The 24,121-nt window shown below is 45.7% G+C and overlaps 1 protein-coding gene across 4 annotated transcripts in view; it reads left to right on the plus strand.

The window, feature by feature from the left end:
• The window catches only part of MRTFA (myocardin related transcription factor A), a 424,554-nt gene that overhangs the window by 225,460 nt on the left and 174,973 nt on the right, over positions 1-24,121 (plus strand). For all 4 annotated transcript variants that reach the window (XM_063940356.1, XM_063940354.1, XM_063940357.1 and 1 more), the window contains one exon: positions 17,999-18,159. In XM_063940356.1, the coding sequence (XP_063796426.1) occupies positions 17,999-18,159 (161 nt within the window). The remainder of the gene's footprint in view (positions 1-17,998; positions 18,160-24,121) is intronic.

Raw genomic sequence — 24,121 nt, forward strand, 5'->3', positions numbered from 1 at the left:
GTGTATTTTTAGCTAGCAGGAATTTTAGTACCTCCCATTTCTCCGTAGTATTTTTTCCTAAAAACAAACCTTCCCATTCAATATCCCTGAAAAATACCCTCATCTTTTCAAAATTTGCTTTGCTAAAGTTTAAAGTCCTAGTTGAGCCAGTATAGGGCTGTTTGTAGAAACTGATATTGAATGTGACCATATTGTGGTCGCTGTTTCCTATGGGTTCCCCTACTATAACACCCGATACCAAATCCTGATTGTTTGTTAATACCAGGTCTAAGATTGCACTGTACCTAGTTGGTTCCTCAATTAGTTGGACTAGGTAGTTATCATTTAGTGTGTTTAAAAACATACTGCCCCTAGCAGTATCACATGAATCGTTTTTCCAGTTTATCTCTGGATAGTTAAAATCTCCCATCACTACTATGTCTCCTACTCCTGCTGCTTTTTCAATTTGCTTTAGTAACAATTCATCATCAGATGCGTTGATACCAGGCGGCCTATAGCATACACCCAATACTAACTTTTTTGTTCCTTTTCCCCCGCATGCAATTTCTACCCATAATGTCTCAACAGTGTCTACAGTCCCCTCCTGAATATCTTCCCATATATTAGGTTTTAAAAACTGCTTTACGTACAGACACACCCCTCCACCCTTTTTATTTAGTCTGTCTCTCCTAAACAGTGTATAGCCCTCTAGATTGACTGTCCAATCATGAGATTCATCCCACCAAGTTTCAGTAATGCCTATAATATCATACTGTTTGCTTGCTGCAAGTATTTCTAGTTCACCCTTTTTACCAGTAATGCTTCTGGCGTTTACATACATACAACTAAGATAAGTATTTTCCCTTGCGTTAGGGACATCTTTCACCTTATGTGGCAAGGATGACCTGTAATAGTCATTGGTTAGTGCTTTGGTAAAATCCCTTTTAGTACCCATGTTAGTAACCTTACTGCCTGCTCTTACCCTCCCCCCAACTTCTCCCCCATTTCGTTTACTACCGCCATCCCCACTATTCTCACTGCATGACCCGTAGTTTCTAGCTAAACCCTCCCCCCAGGCTCCTAGTTTAAAATCTCCTCCAACCTTCTAACCATCCTTCCCCCCAGCACCGCTGCCCCCTCCTCAGTCAGGTGCAATCCGTCACGACAAAAGAGATGGCGCCTGACTGAGAAGTCCGCCCAGTGTTCCAGGAACACAAACCCCTCTTTCCTGAAACCAATCCCTAAGCCACACATTTACCTCCCTAATCTCACTCTGCCTCCCTGGACTAGCGCGTGGCACGGGTAATAATTCCGAGAATATTACCTTAGATGTCCTTGCCTTCAGTTTCTTTCCGAAGTCCCTATAGTCTTTCTTAAGGACATCCCACCTTCCGCTAACTTTGTCATTGGTGCCAACGTGCACCAAGACCGCCGGGTCTTTGCCAGCCCCTCCCAACAATCTATCTACCCGGTCCGCGATGTGCCGTACCCGAGCACCCGGGAGACAACAGACTGTACGGCGATCACGGTCCCGGTAGCAGATTGCCCTATCTGCCTTCCTGATGATAGAATCCCCTACCACCACCATTTGACTAGGTACCTCTCTATCTTTTATCCAACCGCGCCAGAGGGACCGCACCTCTGGATGCTAGAGGGAGCAGTCTCCTCCGGCACCGTCATTTCTTCACTATCATCCTCCGATTCCTCGTCCAATCGGGCAAATTTGTTCAGGTTTGATAGTTCGGAGATGTCGTGCCTCCCCCTCTTTTTCTTCCTTCTAACTGTGACCCAACTGGCTACCTGATCATCATCCTCTTCTACCAGTGACCCCTCCCGCAACTCCTCCACCGTTCTGTCTAAACTACGCTCGAGATTGTGAATCTCCCTCAGTCGCGTAACGGTTTGCTCTAGATCAGTTACCTGGGCTTCCAGGGCAACCGTTCGCACACACCTCGTGCAGATGTATTCACACTGGGCCGGTAGCTCCAGGTGTGCATACATCTTGCACGACATGCACTGAGTGAGGTCCTCAATCACAGCCCCTCCCATATTGTTTGCAAGGTCTAACTCCCTGTTACACTCAAAGAAAAAGCAGCAAAAATAAAAAATAGAAGACAAGCAATATCACTTATACAATAATTAAGCTGGCTTATACTTATCTTTCTTTGTGCGGTTCTTGGTCCTTTACTTTTATGCAGCCGTAGTACTCTCTCCTGCGGCACCTATACTCCACTTAGCAGTTGCAGTTGTTCCAGCTCACTGCTCCTCCTTTTCACTCGGCTTCCAGCTCCTGCTAAGAAGAAAAAAATAAAAAAAAAATGCCCCTCACACCCGCACAATCACAGCCCCTCTGCTACTCCAAGTAAGAGACCCTCTCACTCACTCACAAGGTCAGCCCCTTGCAGCCTCACCAGAAGTTTAATGGTACTGTAAATGTGTGTTCCTGATTGTGTATTATAGAACTCACCTTTTTACTGTTTCCAACTCACACTTAGAAATCCCAGCAGCACTTGGAAGAGACCAGCCCCACAGAGCAGGCTCCAAGAGTCTAGTCACTGCTTATATAGGCTCACCCAGCTGCTTCAATCAGCCCCTCTCCCTCCTGATTACTCCTGATTACTCACACCTGAGTTAACCCCTCTGGCTATCACCTCACACTTTATTTGTTTTTTTATTTTTTCCCTCCAAATGAAAAAAAAACAAAAAAAAAACCCAGTACAGATATATTAAAACAAAAAGAAACAGTATAGATACAAACAATCAATCAGAATCAGATTACTTTCTCACAAAATTACTATCCCTATATGGATAGACAGAGATTAATCAGAGTTCACCTTTTTACTGTTTCCAACTCACACTTAGAAATCCCAGCAGCACTTGGAAGAGACCAGCCCCACAGAGCAGTCTTATGCTGCCGGTCCTGGGAGACAGAGCGGCGGTGCTGACGTGGACTTCCAGACCATTGTCTGGCCTCGGGCTTCACTAGACCACCAGGGCATACTTTACTGGTGCTGAGAGAGGTTTTTAGACCAGGGAACCAGTGGTGGATGTCGGCAACGGGCGGCAGTACATCCTCAGCGGCCCCTCCCCCATCCCCGTGCACCATTCTGCTGAGGTCTATCCGCCCTGGGCTACTCCTCCTTCACCATCTTTCCTCACAGAGATGCTGAGCAGTCATTACAGATGCTCTGCAGGTCTCCAGGAACGCTGGGTTTGGTCTCCCTGTATACCTCTCTTTGGAGTCAGGATATAGACAGCACTGCATCCTACCAGCTTTACTAGCTGTATAGTTGATATCAGTGCCCATTGCAGTTACATTTTGTCTTTTCTGCATTGTATGTGACTTATGCTAGTTCTGCTGTCTGGCTGTACTTTTCTCTGTGTACATTATATTGTTTTCCCTGTATCTTTCCTTCTAAGTAACCCTTAGATACTGCCAGCACAGGAGCCTCCATAGGCCTAATTTTCCAACATACTGGCAAAAATTGCTGACCATATTTCAGCCCTGTCTGTGACTCCTCCCTATGGGTCTCCCACAGCTATTACAGCCTGTTTATCAGCCCATTGCAGCCCCACCTGTCCAACCTGGTTGGACTTATTCTCTAACTCTATACAGAGTCTGGCTGCTTCATTGGCTGTATTCCAAAATTAATTGCAGGGTCAGATGACACTACCTGCTCCTACTGCCATCAAGCATGCTGTGCCAACTTCACAGTCCATGCCACTCTCAGTTGTGAGCAATCTTCTGCTGCAGCAGATCATGGTGAATTCTCTACTGCAGGCTCCCCCTCAGGGGAAGAAGAGCTGCAGTCCAAATTTAATGTAGCTGCTTTAGCTAGGGTGGTTGAATTCTCACTCCAGTTAGAGGTTACTGAACTGGCCCCTATATCTAAAGACCCTCTGTGTAAACACCAACAAGTAGTAGTGGCTGAGTTCCCACACTCTGATCATTTATCTAATGCTATGAGTGAAACATGGAAAACTCGTCGCAAGAAATTTACTAAACTCCCTTTATCCGTCACCTATGGCTGATTGTACAACATGGGAAATTCCACCTGCTGTGGATGCTCATGTTACACGTTTAATGAAAAGTTTAATTCTGCCTGTTCTAAAGCGTACTTGCTTAAAGACTTACCTGCAAGGCAACTAGACACATGTCTCAAATCTTTATATTCACTTGCAGGCGCCATGGCCAGACCTGCTACGGCATGGGTAGCTAAAGCCTTTGAAAACTGGGCTGATGCCCTTGAAAACAATTTCATGTCTAAGCCTACCATGGAACAAGTGTCACTAACCAGAAATGCCACAACAGAAATGCTGCATATTACATTGGAGAGGCTGCTCTGGATACAGCTCTACTGTCTTCAAAAGCTTCTTCGGCTGCTTCTGTGGTAGTACACCACATTGTTAAGCTTTGTTCTTGGTAGGCGGTTTCCGATGCTAAGAAAGCCCTGGAAGCACTTCTATACACAGGCTGACTTCTTCGGTTGGCCCATGCTTGGCGTCAGATCACAACAGACACCTGGATTCAAGAAGTGGTCTCTCACGGGTACGCTCTCTCCTTCCTGAAGCATCCTCCCAATCAATACTTTCCTACCAATCCACCAGCAGACCTCAGCAAGGCCAAGGCACTGTAGGCCGCTATTCACTCCTTACTGCAATCGGGTGTCGTCATTCCTTTCCCTGTGTCTCAACAGGGCCAGGGGTTCTATTCTACACTCTTTTTGGTTCAGAATCCCAATGGGTCCCATGGTCCCATCCTAAATCTAAAGTTACTGAACAAATACCTCAAAGTGCCCAGGTTTCGAATGGAAACTTTGTTCCATTGTCCTGGCTATGTGGCCTGGGGATGTTGTGGTCTCCCTGGATATACAGGGTGCTTACCTCCATGTACCTATGGCACCCTGTCATCAAAAATATCTCCGATTTGCTGTCCTCTGTCAGCTGTTCCAGGCCCTAGCGTTCTTACTTTCCACAGCCCTCAGGGTGTCAACCAATCTCATGGCGCTGATGGCTGCTCATCTTTGATGGCAGGGAATACAGATATTCCCTTACCTGGATGACCTCCTTCTTCTTGCACATTCTCCAGAAGGTCCTAAACCATCATCTCCCGGTGACAATGTAATTCCTTCAGAGTGACAGCTGGCTGATCAACTGGGCCAAATCCTCTCTCATCCCGTCTCAGAGGATACTCGAGTTCAGAGCTCTGCTTGATGTTCACGTGCAACGTATCTTTCTTCCTCCAGACTAGACTGCAGCACTACAATTGCTCATTCTCAACCTACTCCCACAGTTGCAGGGTTTCTATCTACTTAGAAATGCAGACCCTGGGCTTCATAGTATCTGCCTTCGACATGGTGGAATATGCCCAATTCCACTCCAGGCCTCTCAAATGCCTGATACGCCAGAGAGTGGTCTCTACACCCAGATGTCTTTCAGCTTCTGGTGAACAAATGGGATCTTCCAGACATGCTCCTCATGGCTTCCAGACACAACCACGAGGTACCTGTGTATGGAGCCAGAACACGAGATCCGGATGTGGACGCACTAACAGTCCTGTGGACTTTCCATCTGGCTTATTTCTTCCTCCAGTATCTCTCCTTCCCAGAGTACTATGCAAATTCAAAGAGGAAGGCAGCACGAGCGTCCTAGTGGCTCCGGCATGGCCCAGGTGCCATTGGTTCACGAATCTCCAGTGTCTCTCCATAGACAGGCTATTGTCACTTCCTCTTCAACCAGACCTTTTATCACAAGGTCCCTGTCTGCAGCCAGACCTAGCTCGCTTGTCTTTGATGGCATGGCTCTTTGGTCATCCATCCTTCATGCTCAGAAACTGGCATCAGATCGCATTTATTACTGTGTCTGGCACTCTTTCAGTGGTGTGCTCATCGCCACTATGATCCCTTGGTATTTCAGATTCCTAGACTTCTGACATTTCTACAGGTGGGCCTTACCAGGGGTCTACACCTTGCATCTTTTAAAGTTCAGGTGTCTGCTCTGTCCATCTGGTTCCAGAACAGACTTGCTCCCTTACCAGATGTACATACCTTTCTGCAGGGGTTACGCCAGATACAACCTCCCTTTGTTCATCCAGTGGCTGCTTGGATTTTGTCTTTGGGTCTTGCATCAGCCTCCCTTTGAACCATTGGATACTGTTGACCTCAAATGGTTGACCGCTAAGACGCTTTTCCTCTTGCCCATCACTTCAGCCCACAGAGTATCTGACTTGGGGGCATTCTCCTGGAGTGTCCCCTTTTTAATTTTCATCGCTATAGGGCTGTCCTTTGGACTATGCAGGTTTTCTTCCCTAAAGTAGTATCCTAGTTTCATATCAACGAGCCAATTGTGGTACCGGCCTTCCATGAACCTGGCCTATCGCAAGAGGAAGCTTCGTTGGATGTGGTCCGTGCTCTGAAGATCTACGTGGACCATACCAGTCCCATTAGGAAAATGGATTTCTTATTCGTTCTCTATGGATTCCACAAGCGGGGGCTGGCCAGCCAATAAACAAGCGTTGGCACGTAAGCTCCGCATGACCATCTCACAGGCTTACAGACAAGCTGATCTTCCAGTACCAAGTACAGTCTCTGCTCACTCTACTCGCTCTGTCGGTCCTTCGTTAGCAGCCATGGCGCATCTGCTGAACAACTATGCATGCGCACATGTTTCTTAGATTCTGTGCCTTTGGTACGTTTGCTTCTCAGGATGCAACCTTTGGCCGCAATGTACTCCTTTGATCTTAGGAGCGTTCCCTCCCTATTACAACTGTTTTGGAACCTCCCCAAGGTTAACCCTGTGGAGACCATGGACCCTGAAGAAGAAAATAAGAGTTATAGTAAAACGTACCCTCATTTTCTCTTTTTCTTTGAGGTCCATGAGGTACACAGGGTGGCCAACCTTATGCACCTAGCTTCAATGGGTTACTCTTCTCGGTAACCAGTTCCCTTCTCTTGCTAGGGAGTGTGTGTTTCCTGTGTGTACCTTTTTTCCCTTCTCTCCTCTCCAGATCCTGCTTTGTGCTTGTTAAATAAAATTGAAGAGCCTAAGCGGTGGGCGGGCTATGAGGGGAGAGGGACCCGTGCATTCTGGGAGGCTGAAAGCTTTGCTGTTCAGTGCCAGAATCCTGGTCTCCACCAAACATACCCCAAGGTAAACCCTGTGGATCCCATGGACCTCAAAGAAAAAGAGTTAACAAGGGTAATACTCCTTTTTTTTCTTCTTTTTTTCTTCTTCTTTTACTAGACCAATTTTCAACACTTTTCTGGGGGTGACTAAATTTGAATGTATATACTGCAATGGATGTTCCCCATTCAAGATTTGGGTTTACAATATCATGCACACATCATACAGTATCAAATACTACTCTGCACATAGGAATTACCTTTGTGAGGTCCTGAGTCTTGTTCTCGCCACTTCATCTGGAGGCATTACATTTCAGCTTACAGACTTCGGGTCTGAATCTGAGTTTTCCACAATTCCGAATACGGATGGCTGCTGCAAGTTTTAGCAAATAACGCCTGCATCATGGCTGCTTCTTGCATAGGGCTAAGTAGACATTACTGGGTGGCAACATGATGTTCACACACAGAATAAATATTCCATTGTATTTTTTGGCATGCACTGTATAGTTGTTGGCTTTTGTGAGGTGCACATTTGCAGAGATTTGTAAGATTTCAGCCAGATCTCCTGCAGTATGGATGGAGTTTGGTTCAAATGTTGATAGTGATGGCAGCTACTCTCGTAAGCAGAGGGTTGTCAGCGGTGCAGTTGCATAGGTGCATCTGGTTCAGAATACAGTCATAGGGTTTTCAATCGTGGGGAGTCCCGAATTGTTTTTGCATTACATTCTAATCAGACTCCGTGCCTTATGTCAGAGGCACAGGAGAATTAGTTTCTCTATCGTCCTAGTGGATGCTGGGGTTCCTGAAAGGACCATGGGGAATAGCGGCTCCGCAGGAGACAGGGCACAAAAAGTAAAGCTTTTCCGATCAGGTGGTGTGCACTGGCTCCTCCCCCTATGACCCTCCTCCAGACTCCAGTTAGATTTTTGTGCCCGGCCGAGAAGGGTGCAATCTAGGTGGCTCTCCTAAAGAGCTGCTTAGAGAAAGTTTAGCTAGGTTTTTTATGTTACAGTGATTCCTGCTGGCAACAGGATCACTGCAGCGAGGGACTGAGGGGAGAAGGAGTCAACTCACCTGCGTGCAGGATGGATTGGCTTCTTGGCTACTGGACATCAAGCTCCAGAGGGACGATCACAGGTACAGCCTGGATGGTCACCGGAGCCGCGCCGCCGGCCCCCTTGCAGATGCTGAAGACAGAAGAGGTCCAGAATCGGCGGCTGAAGACTCCTGCAGTCTTCTAAAGGTAGCGCACAGCACTGCAGCTGTGCGCCATTTTCCTCTCAGCACACTTCACACGGCAGTCACTGAGGGTGCAGGGCGCTGGGAGGGGGGCGCCCTGGGAGGCAAAATGAGTACCTATAAAGGCTAAAAATACCTCACATATAGCCCTAGAGGCTATATGGAGATATTTAACCCCTGCCTGATTTCTCAAAATAGCGGGAGACGAGCCCGCCGGAAAAGGGGCGGGGCCTATCTCCTCAGCACACGGCGCCATTTCCTCTCACAGCTCCGCTGGTCAGGACGGCTCCCAGATCTCTCCCCTGCACTGCACTACAGAAACAGGGTAAAACAGAGAGGGGGGGCAAATTTATGGCGATATTTTTATATAACAAAGCAGCTATAGGGGAGCACTTATTATAAGGCTATCCCTGATATATATATAGCGCTTTTGGTGTGTGCTGGCAAACTCTCCCTCTGTCTCCCCAAAGGGCTAGTGGGTCCTGTCTTCATTAGGAGCATTCCCTGTGTGTCTGCTGTGTGTCGGTACGTGTGTGTCGACATGTATGAGGACGATATTGGTGTGGAGGCGGAGCAATTGCCAAATATGGGGATGTCACCTCCTAGGGGGTCGACACCAGAATGGATGCCTTTATTTATGGAACTACGGGATAGTGTCAACACGCTAAAGCAGTCGTTTGACGACATGAGACGGCCGGACAATCAATTAGTGCCTGTCCAGGCGACTCAAACACCGTCAGGGGCTGTGAAACGCCCTTTGCCTCAGTCGGTCGACACAGACCCAGACACAGGCGATGACTCCAGTGGTGACGGTGACGAATCAACCGTATTTTCCAGTAGGGCCACACGTTATATGATTTTGGCAATGAAGGAGGCGTTACATTTAGCTGATACTACAGGTACCACTAAACAGGGTATTATGTGGGGTATGAAAAAACTACCTATAGTTTTTCCTGAATCAGAAGAACTAAATGACGTGTGTAATGAAGCGTGGGTTGCCCCTGATAAAAAGCTGATAATTTCAAAGAAATTATTGGCATTATACCCTTTCCCGCCAGAGGTTAGGGAGCGCTGGGAAACACCTCCTAGGGTGGACAAGGCGCTAACACGCTTATCTAAACAAGTGGCGTTACCCTCTCCTGAGACGGCCGCACTTAAAGATCCATCAGATAGGAGGATGGAAAATATCCAAAAAAGTATATACACACATGCAGGTGTTATACTACGACCAGCTGTAGCAACTGCCTGGATGGGCAGTGCGGGGGTAGTTTGGTCAGAATCCCTGATTGAAAATATTGATACCCTGGACAGGGACAATATTCTACTGTCGTTAGAACAAATAAAGGATGCATTTCTTTATATGCGTGATGCACAGAGGGATATATGCACACTGGCATCACGGGTAAGTGCTATGTCCATTTCGGCCAGAAGAGCTTTATGGACGCGACAGTGGACAGGCGATGCGGATTCAAAACGGCATATGGAAGTTTTGCCGTATAAGGGGGAGGAGTTATTTGGAGTCGGTCTATCAGATTTGGTGGCCACGGCTACAGCCGGGAAATCCACCTTTCTACCTCAAGTCACTCCCCAACAGAAAAAGGCACCGACTTTTCAACCGCAGCCCTTTCGTTCCTTTAAAAATAAGAGAGCAAAGGGCTATTCATATTTGCCACGAGGCAAAGGTCGAGGGAAGAGACAGCAACACGCAGCTCCTTCCCAGGATCAGAAGCCCTCCCCGGCTTCTACAAAAGCCTCAGCATGACGCTGGGGCTTCTCAAGCGGACTCGGGGACGGTGGGCGGTCGTCTCAAAAATTACAGCGCGCAGTGGGCTCACTCGCAAGTAGATCCCTGGATCCTGCAGATAATATCTCAGGGATACAGGTTGGAATTAGAGACAGATCCACCTCGCCGTTTCCTGAGGTCTGCTTTACCAACGTCCCCCTCCGAAAGGGAGACGGTGTTGGAAGCCATTCACAAGCTGTACTCTCAGCAGGTGATAGTCAAGGTACCTCTTCTGCAACAAGGGAAGGGGTATTATTCCACTCTTTTTGTGGTACCGAAGCCGGATGGCTCGGTAAGGCCTATTCTAAATCTGAAGTCCTTGAACCTGTACATAAAGAAGTTCAAGTTCAAAATGGAGTCACTCAGAGCAGTGATAGCGAACCTGGAAGAGGGGAACTTTATGGTATCCTTGGACATCAAGGATGCGTATCTCCACGTTCCAATTTACCCCTCACACCAGGGGTACCTCAGGTTCGTTGTACAAAACTGTCACTATCAGTTTCAGACGCTGCCGTTCGGATTGTCCACGGCACCTCGGATCTTTACAAAGGTAATGGCCGAGATGATGATTCTTCTTCGAAGAAAAGGCGTATTAATTATCCCATACTTGGACGATCTCCTAATAAGGGCGAGGTCCAGAGAACAGCTAGAGATGGGATTAGCACTGTCTCAAGAAGTGCTAAAACAGCACGGGTGGATTCTGAATATTCCAAAATCCCAGTTAATGCCGACAACTCGTCTGCTGTTCCTAGGGATGATTCTGGACACGGTTCAGAAAAAGGTTTTTCTCCCGGAGGAAAAAGCCAAGGAGTTATCCGAGCTTGTCAGGAACCTCCTAAAACCAGGAAAGGTGTCTGTACATCAATGCACAAGAGTCCTGGGAAAAATGGTGGCTTCTTACGAAGCGATTCCATTCGGCAGATTCCACGCAAGAATTTTCCAAAGGGATCTGTTGGACAAATGGTCAGGGTCGCATCTTCAGATGCACCTACGGATAACCCTGTCTCCAAGGACAAGGGTGTCTCTTCTGTGGTGGTTGCAGAGTGCTCATCTATTGGAGGGCCGCAGATTCGGCATACAGGATTGGATCCTGGTGACCACGGACGCCAGCCTGAGAGGCTGGGGAGCAGTCACACAAGGAAGAAACTTCCAGGGAGTATGGACGAGCCTGGAAACGTCTCTTCACATAAACATTCTGGAACTAAGAGCAATATACAATGCTCTAAACCAGGCAGAACCTCTGCTTCAGGGAAAACCGGTATTGATCCAGTCGGACAACATCACGGCAGTCGCCCATGTGAACAGACAGGGCGGCACAAGAAGCAGGAGGGCAATGGCAGAAGCTGCAAGGATTCTTCGCTGGGCAGAGAATCATGTGATAGCACTGTCAGCAGTGTTCATCCCGGGAGTGGACAACTGGGAAGCAGACTTCCTCAGCAGACACGATCTTCACCCGGGAGAGTGGGGACTTCATCCAGAAGTCTTCCACATGCTGGTAACCCGTTGGGAAAGACCAATGGTGGACATGATGGCGTCTCGCCTCAACAAAAAACTGGACAGGTATTGCGCCAGGTCAAGAGATCCGCAGGCAATAGCTGTGGACGCGCTGGTAACGCCTTGGGTGTACCAGTCGGTGTATGTGTTTCCTCCTCTGCCTCTCATACCAAAAGTATTGAGAATTATACGGCAAAGAGGCGTAAGAACGATACTAGTGGTTCCGGATTGGCCAAGGAGGACTTGGTACCCGGAACTTCAAGAGATGATCACGGAAGATCCGTGGCCTCTACCTCTAAGGAGGGACTTGCTTCAGCAGGGTCCCTGTCTGTTTCAAGACTTACCGCGGCTGCGTTTGACGGCATGGCGGTTGAACGCCGGATCCTAAAGGAAAGAGGCATGCCGGAAGAAGTCATTCCTACTTTGATTAAAGCAAGGAAGGAAGTAACCGTGCAACATTATCACCGAATTTGGCGAAAATATGTTGCGTGGTGCGAAGATCGGAGTGCTCCGACGGAGGAATTTCAACTGGGTCGATTCCTACATTTCCTGCAATCAGGATTGTCAATGGGTCTCAAATTGGGATCTATTAAGGTTCAAATTTCGGCCCTGTCGATTTTCTTTCAAAAAGAATTGGCTTCAGTCCCTGAAGTCCAGACCTTTGTTAAGGGAGTGCTGCATATACAGCCTCCTGTGGTGCCTCCAGTGGCACCGTGGGATCTAAATGTGGTTTTGGACTTCCTAAAATCTCATTGGTTTGAACCACTAAAAAAGGTGGATTTGAAATATCTCACATGGAAAGTGACCATGCTTCTAGCCCTGGCTTCTGCCAGGAGAGTGTCAGAATTGGCAGCTTTATCTTACAAAAGCCCATATCTGATTTTCCATTCGGACAGGGCAGAACTGCGAACTCGTCCGCATTTTCTCCCTAAGGTGGTGTCAGCATTTCATCTGAACCAGCCTATTGTAGTGCCTGCGGCTACAAGTGACTTGGAGGACTCCAAGTTACTGGACGTTGTCAGAGCATTAAAAATATATATTGCAAGGACAGCTGGAGTCAGAAAATCTGACTCGTTGTTTATATTGTATGCACCCAACAAGATGGGTGCTCCTGCGTCTAAGCAGACGATTGCTCGTTGGATCTGTAGCACAATCCAACTTGCACATTCTGTGGCAGGCTTGCCACAGCCTAAATCTGTAAAGGCCCACTCCACAAGGAAGGTGGGCTCATCTTGGGCGGCTGCCCGAGGGGTCTCGGCATTACAACTTTGCCGAGCAGCTACGTGGTCAGGGGAGAACACGTTTGTAAAATTTTACAAATTTGATACTCTGGCTAAGGAGGACCTGGAGTTCTCTCATTCGGTGCTGCAGAGTCATCCGCACTCTCCCGCCCGTTTGGGAGCTTTGGTATAATCCCCATGGTCCTTTCAGGAACCCCAGCATCCACTAGGACGATAGAGAAAATAAGATTTTACTTACCGATAAATCTATTTCTCGGAGTCCGTAGTGGATGCTGGGCGCCCATCCCAAGTGCGGATTATCTGCATAAGTTGTACATAGTTATTGTTAACTAATTCGGGTTATTGTTAAAGGAAGCCATCTTTCAGAGGCTCCGCTGTTATCATACTGTTAACTGGGTTTAGATCACAAGTTGTACGGTGTGATTGGTGTGGCTGGTATGAGTCTTACCCGGGATTCAAAATCCTCCCTTATTGTGTACGCTCGTCCGGGCACAGTACCTAACTGGAGTCTGGAGGAGGGTCATAGGGGGAGGAGCCAGTGCACACCACCTGATCGGAAAAGCTTTACTTTTTGTGCCCTGTCTCCTGCGGAGCCGCTATTCCCCATGGTCCTTTCAGGAACCCCAGCATCCACTACGGACTCCGAGAAATAGATTTATCGGTAAGTAAAATCTTATTTTCTTCCTGCAGCACGTGCACCAGGTTCTATTCCAAGCTTTCCTGGTATTTCCAGACTAGTCTCTGTCAGAGTGAGCTTGGTCAATTCCTTTACTTATAGAAATGGCAACAGGAGTGTGCAATTGTAGGGAATTTAGTCTGTAAGCTCCAATGGGGCAGGGATTGATATAAATAACAAAATGTTCACTTTACAGCGCACTGTAATTGGTGGCACTATACTAGTACACAATAGTAACAGGAGAGCAGATTGTATCCCTCATAATCAAGTCCATGCAGCAAAGTTGTCTTGCACAATGAGGTTTTTCAACTACTAGTACAAACGTTTGAACTCCCTCAAATAGATCTTATGGCAACATCTTCAAACACCCGAGGTACTGTAACTATGTTCTGTTTCCATCACAGAAATACAAAGGGAATTTGATGCTCTGGACATACATTCTGTAGTGCAAACATAATGTATTTGATCCTGTTTTGCAGCCATTCCACAGATTAGGAATTTTCTTCAGGATGGACTAGACCAAGCGTTCTCAAACTATTTTGCTCTGGGACCCGGTCATAAAATAAAAATGATTATAGGACCCCAGCAAGTTACAGCAGAATGACTGCCACACGTGGTCAGCATACCGCACATGCACAGTAGCACTCGAAGGCACAAAAAGTGAAGAAACTGCTAATGCGATCACTTCATTTCTTATACAATCACAGAGACGAGCTCTTTTAGGAATTCCTGCCCTGAATGTGTTTTTAATATATTCCTTCAACTGTTAAGTTTACACCTACTGTGAATGATTTTGGGGGTGGCAGGGAGACAGTGGGAGGCAGAGGATAACTAGGGAGAGGCAGTGGGTGACATGGGGATGGCAGAGGGTGGCAAGGGAGCGATAGAGGGTGACAGGGGGATAGAAGAGGGAGGCAGTGGGTAGCAGTGTGTGACGAGGAAGTGGGTGTTATTTTTCCCCTGTTCCCCCTCCCACATTATACACGGTGTGCTCCCCTGCCTCCCCCCCATTCACAGACGCATCCCATAGAGTCTGTGTTTAGTGATGCTCTCCTTCCCCCTCATGCTCCCCTGCTGCTGATTTCCAGACACCTGTGAATGACCCCCTCCCATTCTGCACTTACTTACAATACTTCAGCGGGCACACGGCTGGCAGCCAGCAGCGGACTACAGTCAGACTCAGAAGTCAGCAGCAGCGAATGCTAGGTGAAACAGGAGAAGACTGGTGTGGGCCAAAACTGCCAGATGACTCCTTGGATTACTAAACCAGTGATCTGAGGAGTCCGAGGTAACAGACAATTCAACTGATTTTAATGGTCCGCATCATGGAATCACGACCCCAAATGAGATGGTCGTGATCCACAGTTTGAGAACCACTAGACAATGGCAATGTATTCTTTACTCTGAGAGTTCAAGTGTCTACTTAGTGTTTTTTTTCTGGACACCAACTGGCATCTGGCTGAATATTTTTTTCTTTATCAGTAAAAAGAATTCGAAATTGCATTAAGACTTTTGTGTGACCTTGGGATTTCCAATACTGGATGCTCATCCATTTGATACTTCGCAAGATGCCTCCCTTAATTGGCTTACAGTCAAGGGGCCTAATTCAGACCTGATCGCTCGCTAGGAGTTTTTTTGCAATACTGCGAACAGATAGTCGCTGCCCATAGGGGGGTGTATTTTAACTTTGCAAGTGTGCGAACGCATCTGTAGCAGAGCTGTACAAACAAATCTTGTGCAGTCTCTGCACAGCCCAGGACTTACTCAGCCGCTGCGATCACTTCAGCCTGTTCAGGACCGGAATTGACGTCAGGAACCCTCCCTGCAAACGCATGGACACGCCTGCGTTTTTCCAGCCACTCCCTGGAAATGGTCGGTTGCCACCCACAAACGGCTTCTTCCTGTCAATCTCCTTGCGAACGGCCGTGTGAATGGATTATTCGCGCAAACCCATCGCTGAGCGGCGATCAACTTTGTACCCATGCGACGCACCTGCGCATTGCGGTGCATTACACATTTCTGACCTGATCGCAACGCTGCAAAAAAACGTTAGCGAGTGTTCAGGACTGAATTACCATCAAGGTGCTTGTTTATCTATTATTCCAACAAACTGATATTGCAAACTGTCCCTACGTCCTTTTCGAGGAAGATTTCCACTTTTCATATCAATCAAGAGCTCATACGTCCATCTCTGTCCACAATCAACTAATGATAAAGAACACTGTATACTTTGGATTTTGTTTTGCAAATTGTTTTATTTACTTATCCGCAACAGTGGAATTCAGGGAAACAAAATAACTTTGTCCTTCAAATTGGTTCTCATCAAGGGCAAGAGCCATTCAAACATAATCTTGCAAGATTGATCAAGATTGTGTAGTCTTGGAAGTGGAATGGATGTGAGTTACCAGCAGTAATAAGGGTGCATTCCAGAAGAGCAGTGATGGCCTCTTGAGCATGCAGGGCTCAGACATCATCAGGCAGTGCGGGTAAAGCCGCAGGGTGGCAGTCTCTTCATTTCTTTACCAGACATTGGCCCAAATGTATTAAGCCTTAACAAGAGATAAAGTGGGGTCGAATAAAGCGTGATAAATGACCTGCCAATCAGCTTCGTAACTGCCATATCACAGGCTGTGTTTGAAAATTGACAAGTTAGGAGCAGATTGGCTGGTCATTTATCACTTTTTATCCGTCTCCACTTTATCTCTTGTTAAGGCTTAATACATTTGGGCCATTATCTTCTGCAATGGTTTCTGTAGATGCTTCAACCAGATAGTTAATAAAAAAATATTTGTAGCACCTTTACTGTAGATCATATTAACCAACTCTCTCCTTTTATATACTGTTTGGGTACGTCAGTGCATTATGGCTACGATGGAAGCAAAATATTATGGAAGCGCCAGCTTTTAATTACTGTACACTATGATAAAATAATACTTGCTTATGCACATTAAAACAATCCCCGTATGCAGGATAATAAGCAAATAAAAATGTTTCTAAGTGCAAATGGCATATCAAAGTTATAATTATGTCCATTTATAACACATAATGAATAATCCTTAAATGGCCATTGGGTTGATTATTAGCTGTTAGTTGGATGAGTCCACAGTCCTAGTAGGGTTAGTAAATTCAAGGTTTGATAAGCAGTTAGTTTGCAATAAACATGTATCCACAGTTCAACTTCTAGTAAAATCCAGCATTTAACAAGAAATTGGTTAGCAGTGGATAAAGAATTACAAAAACATTGTTAATGGATTCAATTAGTTATCATAACCAGTATATGCTTTCATGCACTGCGTGTAATATGTGCAAATCCAGCTCCACAGCTGCAAATTAAATATGTCCTCTTAACTCTATCTGCTGCTTGTTATCCCTATAACGAGTTTCTCTGCCTCTCTTTGTATCATTAGCAGCATCCTCTGATTCTATCTGGGGAAGCCGCTGATGATGCATGGAGAGGTGGAGGAACTCGTTACATGATTACTGGATGCTCTGCATATCAGAGACTGCCAGGATTCAGAGTTTAATCTGTTTTGGATTACATCATTTGTAAATTGGACTTTTATTCCTCATTTTCACAGCTGCATAATAGGGATAACAAGCAGCAGAGAGGTAAGAGGAGTTCATTAATTCCGCTGCTGTGGAGCTGGGCTGGCACAGTTTACATGTAGTGAATAGAAGCAGATACATGGTTTTGATAACTAATTGAATACATTAACAAATTATTTTTTCCCTTTCAATCAAAACCTAACTGCTGCCTCACCCTAATCTAACCCTACCACTAAAATTGAGCGTCAAAATTTTGACAGTGTAAACACTGACTGTGTTGACATGGAGATTGTCAACATTCTGACTGCATACAGCTAGGACGGCTTGGGAAGAGTCTTTAAAATAACCATTGGAATGAGGAGTAACATTATATACCTTCTGGAGGATTGTTTATTCCTATCTTTACTCCGCTGAATAACCCATACAGTATGGCTGCCGTGTAGTATTTTAGGGAATTAAAATTAATGGTGCTAATCCTTCCAAATAATACACAAGAAGAGGAAAATGTGCTGTCGATACCAATAACAAAAACAAAACAAGTTCTCTTTCTTTCACTAGCGTATGCTATTGATAGCATGTATTTCATGTCTTTCATTTGTATACCCATTCCAGACCCATGTGTTGTTGGGCCCTTAAAAAAATTATCAATAGTGCTGCATGTTTTGTAGCTTTTATAAATTCTTTTGAACTGAAACATTAATACAGATAAGTTCATAAAAAGTTACCTACACAAATCCCGTAAGTGATTTAACATGTTGATGTGGGCACATCCTTTAAACATCTCATTAAATTGTCTAACTGTACTGTATTGTGGTATCCTACAATTTTACACCTTCTGTATGTAGTTGACCATTGATTGATTATATACATGTACAAAAATTACTGTCTTGTATTAAAAGCACATTTTTGTTTGCCGCAGATGTGGATTATGCTAAAGTGGCAGACAGCTCTTCATTTGATGAAGACAGCAGTGATGCTTTGTCCCCAGAGCAACCAGCTAGCCAAGAGTCACAAGGATCAGTACCATCCCCTGCTGATTCTAGAGTTAGTGAAGCTACGCCACTACTCTCCCCAACCCAGGTGAGAATTGGAAATTAGTTAATGTACAGTAACAAAATTGGCATTGGAATGGCTTCAAGTATGATAGTATGAAGTACAGTACAACTATTTTCTGTTTTATTTACCAACTTTTAATGCCCAGGCCCACTTTTTTTTTTTTTTGCATGTGTCTCAAGGCTTAATTCTCATATCTAATGATCACAGCCGCTACCTGAATATTTTATACTGTACAAGTGTTATCGAAATGTGTAAATGGCATTCTGTATTTCCTTACTGACTGCAATCAGACACTGAACCTTGATGTCTACACACATTGGTGTGCCTTTGCAATACAGCAAATTATTCCGTTTTGCATAAAGTACTCCATTGCAAACTGATTTCAGTTTCATGATTATGGCCTAATCAGGAATTAAGATGCGGCCCCGATCTCATCCAACCAGAGTCATGTAAAATGTGAAATCCCTATCTATAAGTAAACCAGGGTTTAATGAATCTCAAATATCATAAATCCTATTGCTGTGTGGGTGCTGGAAAGATTAACATGCAACAAGATGACTGCAAGTAGCACAACTACTACATTTATAGCAGCCTGGAGCTTTTGTATATACATTTCAAGATACAGGAATTCCCAATTCCAGTGATGTCAACATGCACTTAAGCTGTCACACAGATTTCTGCCACGCTTAAGTCGCCATAGGTATAGCTATCTAAAAGTTGGCAAATCAGGGTCCGTATTAACAGTAGGCCATAGAGCTTGTGTGGCACGCCTGATAATGGGACTTGCAACTGTGAAATCTCTAGCCTAAGGTAATACCTTATCTTTTCTTTTTTTATCTTGGCATTTGTAACACTGTGTTTTTGTACCTCTAGGGTCCTTGAATCGTAGCCTCTGGCAAGGAACTTACAAATAAGAGCATCCAGCTATGCAGGAATTTTACAAAGATCGCTCTTGATGTGCGCAATGTGCATCATTTGTGACAGAGGCAGACCCTTTTTAAGCACTTCTGGATAATGGCTAGAGGCTATCAGAAAAGTATTTCTGTCTGTTACTTTATGGTGTACGTCTGTCTCAATGACATTACTAATTCATACTTTTGACATATAAAAAAAAATAGCTTCATGTGCACTAAATGCATATGTAAATTTAATAGGAGAATCCAAACTATTAATATCTCTCATAAATTACTCAAATCTCTTGTCATCCCCTGTCCACAACATATAAACATCATCTACAGTATATTCCTGGTGTACTGTACCATAGTAATATTAACCTCCTGGTTATTAAAGAACTTAATTTCCTCCTGTTTAAACATAAGGATGTTAGCTAATGAGGGGGCCATGGACGAACCCATGGCACACCCTCGTAGCTGTAGGTAAAAGTTACGATCGTACAAAAATTACTGTAGTTCCTTTACACTTAAGGGTTTATGAAACAAATCATGATCAAATGTAGACCTCAAAAGTCAATTCTCAAAAAAATCCCTCATTGCATCATACCCCCATCATGGGGGATAGACGTATATAAACTAGAAACATCTAAGCAGCACAATAGAGTATTAGGCAGAGTGTTTTGTAACAGTTTAAAGAAAAAATCTTCTTAGTTTTGCAGTCGTATCTGCTCACTATCCATTTCGGTCCCTAACGTTGGGTATAGTCACTGCTCAGCGCATTTTTAACAAGGTCATGGACAAATTGATCCTGATTTAGCACAAATGGGTTTTGATTTCCAGAAGTCGCATCTCGTACCTTGTCAGTGCCTTCAGTTTCTGGGGCTGGTCTTCGACTCCTCTCTCCAGCGAGTTTTCTTCACAGATTCCAATGCGTGGACCCTGCAAAACTTGGTTACGACGTTACTGCCGTTGTTGATCTTGTTGTGCATGAAGCTGTTAGGCACGATGCTCTCCACCTCTGAGACCGTAAAATACTCCAGGTCCCATTCACAGGAATTCCATTGGGAAGTTCTCCAAAATTGAACGGGATGCGCAGCATACCTCTCATCTCAGTTTCTTGTTCTGACCAACAGCACTTGTCAATCTGTCAATATCTCCATTGGTGGCTGGTTTCCGATCATCTCCTCCAAGGACAATCCTTGGTCACTGTGATCAGATCATTGTGGCCACAGGCGCAAGTCTCCTAGTACCATAACATTGCATCTTCGGCTCCAGGGTCTTTGGTCACCATCGGATGTCTCTGCCGATCTGTGTGCTCGAGCTCCTAGCCATCTTTCTCCCTCCCTTGGAAGCCAAGTCCATCCTGGCCAGCCGGCCAGTTCATATTCAGTTGGGCAACGCCATGGCTGTAGTGTATGTAAATCATTAGGGAGGAACAAAGCGGGCGGCAGCAATGGCAGAGGCAGCCTGAATCCATTCCTGGGTGGCACTCTTAGCATTGTTCATATCGAGAGTGGCAAATTGTGAAGCATACTTCCTCAGCAGAACCACATTTCACCTGGGGGAGTGGTCTCTCAATACAGAGGTCTTCCAACAGTTAGTTTGGGGCCTTTCGCAGGTGGATCTCATGGCCTCTGGATAGAACTTGAAAGTTCTACAGTTTTGTGTGAGATCCAGGGACCTGCTGGCTTTCACAGTGGATGACATGGTTCCATGGGACTTTCATCTAGCATATCTGTTTTCTCCAATGCCATTGTTGCCTCGAGTTCTTAAGCGTAACAAGGATCAGTGGGTAATTGTAATCCTAGTGGCTCCGGACTGGCCACGCAGGTCGTGGTATGCCGACATTTTCAAATTGACAGCAGGTCCTGGCTGGAGTCTTCCACTTCGTCCAGACCTGCTACAGTAAAGTCTATTTCTACATGAGGACCTTCCTTGGTTGGCTTTAACGGTCTGACTTTTGAGACTGAGCTTTTCAAAGCTAAATGTTTCACTCCCTCTGTAGTCTGCACTATGCTACAAGCCTGGAAACTGGTTTTGTCATACAATTACCACAGAGTATGGAAGATCTACATCATGTGGTGTGAACAGTCTTTCTCATTTCTTTGTTTTGTCCACCTAAGAGGCACCCCCATAATTGATTTAAATCTATGAAATAGAAAATAATATGGGGTTGATAAATTGAATTTATAATAGATATCAAATTACTAGTGCAGTAGTTTTCCCATCCCCCTTTCCCATTAATAGTGTCATTTCTTGGTCTTCCTTCAAAGGAGGCCGAATTTAAAGCTTTGTTTTTGGACAGGGCTAAAATCTGTAGTTTTTACTGCGGGGTACATTGGTTTCCACAGGGAAACATCGGGGTATAGAGATGGCTCTTGATCCAGGCACCAACAGGCTAAAGCTTTAGACTGTCCCAGGATGCATTGGGGTCTCCTCTATAACTCCGCCTCCAGGCACTGTGAGCTCAGTTTTGAGTTGGTGCCTGCAGAACCAGGTCACTTAACAGGGATAGCTAGTCTGGGCAGCCCTGAAAAAGCTTTTAGAAGACTTCAAGGGCCGTAGCACTTACATGTCAGGGTGACATTCTGTGCTGCGGCTCTGTCACTTCCCCAGTGGCGTTGCATACTCCCGCTGGCTCTGTTTCCGGGTGCTTGAGGCGGAGACGCTTCGGCTCTAGGCACACAGTCGCAGATGCTCTCCTGGTTTGCGTGGCTGCTTCTGGAGAGAGGAGGTAAGAGGGTCCTCCAGGTGGGTCCCGCCATTAAATCGCATTCCGGTCGCAGCCTGAGGAGACAGACTGCGATGCTGGCATGGACACTATAACAGAGCAGGGACCCCACTATATCCACCAGGGCATAGCAGTACAGGTCGGATATAGACATATCCTCTTTATTAAGACTCCATAGTACTAGTTGGTGAGGACTAGCATAGGGGAGAAGGCGCTTGACTTGTAGCCCCTCCCCCAGCTCCAGGCGCCAGCTACTGCTGGTGTTCCCGCCTGGAGCTGCCTCACTCTCTCCCTCACTCCCTGACTGAGACGCTGGGCGCCATCTTCTATGATTAGCTGTGACTGGTCTCCGGGACTGCAGGGTAAGGTCTCCTCTGTAAATCCGCCTGTACATCAGCGCCGTGATTTTACAGAAACTTAAGTATTCTACATGTCAATATTAAGACAGCGTTAGTTAAGAATAAGTGTACCTGTAGCAGAATATATTGTACGAGTATTCTGATATATACATCCGGTCTCGGACCATGCATTGTTACCGATTAAGGTATTCTGTTGTGTACTCAGTCACATAATACCGGATTTATTTGCTGGTGTTGTGTACTGTGTACGCAGTCACATAGTAGCGGATTGAGACACTGGTGTTGTGTACTGTGTACGCTGTCACATATTAGGGGATTTATTCACTGGTATTGTACTCTGTCTGGCTGTATCGTACTCATACGCTCTGTAGTTATATTCACTAAAATGTCTAACACAAAGGGCGGGAAATCCACGGACGCTCCTGTATGATGCAGTGCATGCGCCAGGGATTTGCCTGAAGGGGAAGTTTTGTATGATGGTCTGTGTACTGTGTGCCATACATCTGTCAGTCTGAAGCTCCTGTAACCAATCAGGAGCCACCTTGGGTGGCGTTCTGAACTGTGCTCAATATGATTGACACACTCCTAATGCCCCCTATTTGACCTCCTGTGCCATTTGTGCCACATATTGTTCCTATGGTAAATCCGCCCCTGGGCGGGTAATTTGTCTACCCAGTTGCAACAATTGAATCAATCTTTAGTTAGACATAAACTTAACCCAAGTCACTCTTGTGTCAAGGGGTCATCTAAGCAGGCCACTTCCTCCTCACAATCCACTAATCTCTCGGAAGATTCTTCTGATGAGGATGGGGAATATACTGACCCAAAAAAGGATTTTGATAAGTCTGCACAGGACCAATGTTATTCTCAGTCAATCTGTATATAGAATGTATAAAATGTATAAAGAAACCAACATATGGCTGCAATTATCAACAAGAATTCTTGGTAACTCTAGGTTGGTGGTGCTCCCAGACAATAGTTCTATGAACTACCTGAAAGAAGAACTGATTTTTGTATAGGTGTTAGACATATAGTCTTTTCTTTTGTGGTTTTTGTGCCTATCCAAAAATCAGTTCTTCTTTCGAGTATACTGACCCGTCAGACACTGATACAGCTGCTTCTGATGAGGAATCTACTATTCAGGTTGATGTCCCTGATTTAGTGGTTGCTATTAAGCAGATCCTACAGATCACTGATGATGAGGAGGATTCCACTACAGTTTCTAAGAAACCTGATAAGTTTAAACGTCAGAAGGTAACTAAAACATTATTACCGCATTCTGACCATTTAGTAGACATCGGTCAAGAACCCTGGTCTTCGCCAGGAAAGAAATTCTCCCTATCTAAAAAGATGGTTGCTCATTATCCTCTCCCTCCTGAGTTGTGTAACAAGTGGGAAAATTCACCGCCGGTGGATTCCCATGTTACCCGTCTCGTGGTGTCATCTACTCTGCCTGTCACCACTGTCACCTCACTGAAGGAACCTACAGATAAGCGTTTGGAGGGTTGCCTGAAGTCTATTCACTCCCTTACAGGTGCTTTACATAGACCCACTATAGCAGCCTCCTGGGCTGCAAAAGGAATTGAAGCATGGGTTCAGGCATTAGATGAAGAGTTGCCTCAAGATATATCTGACACTGCCAGACTAGACCTGTCTCATATTACCACTGCCGCCTATTACATTCAGGAGGCGTCCTCTGAGGCAGATGTGTTGGCGGCTAAGGCATCGACTACGCCCATCCAGGCTTGCCGTATTCTGTGCTTGAGGTCGTGGAAGGTGGACCTGGACTCCAAAAAGACCTTGGAGGTGCTCCTTTTCAAGGGAGACATCCTGTTTGGGGAAGATCTCAATAAGATTGTGACAGACTTAGACTTAGCGGCTGCTAAGACTGCATTTCTCCTGAATACTAATCCTTCTGCACAGAAGACAAAAGGTACCACTTTTCGCTCCTTTCAGCCTCAAGGGAAAGCAAAAGGTCAGGCATTCCCGAGACAATCTCGTGC

Source organism: Pseudophryne corroboree, chromosome 9 (assembly GCF_028390025.1).
Source record: "Pseudophryne corroboree isolate aPseCor3 chromosome 9, aPseCor3.hap2, whole genome shotgun sequence".
In the NCBI taxonomy this organism is placed as follows: Eukaryota; Metazoa; Chordata; class Amphibia; order Anura; family Myobatrachidae; genus Pseudophryne; species Pseudophryne corroboree.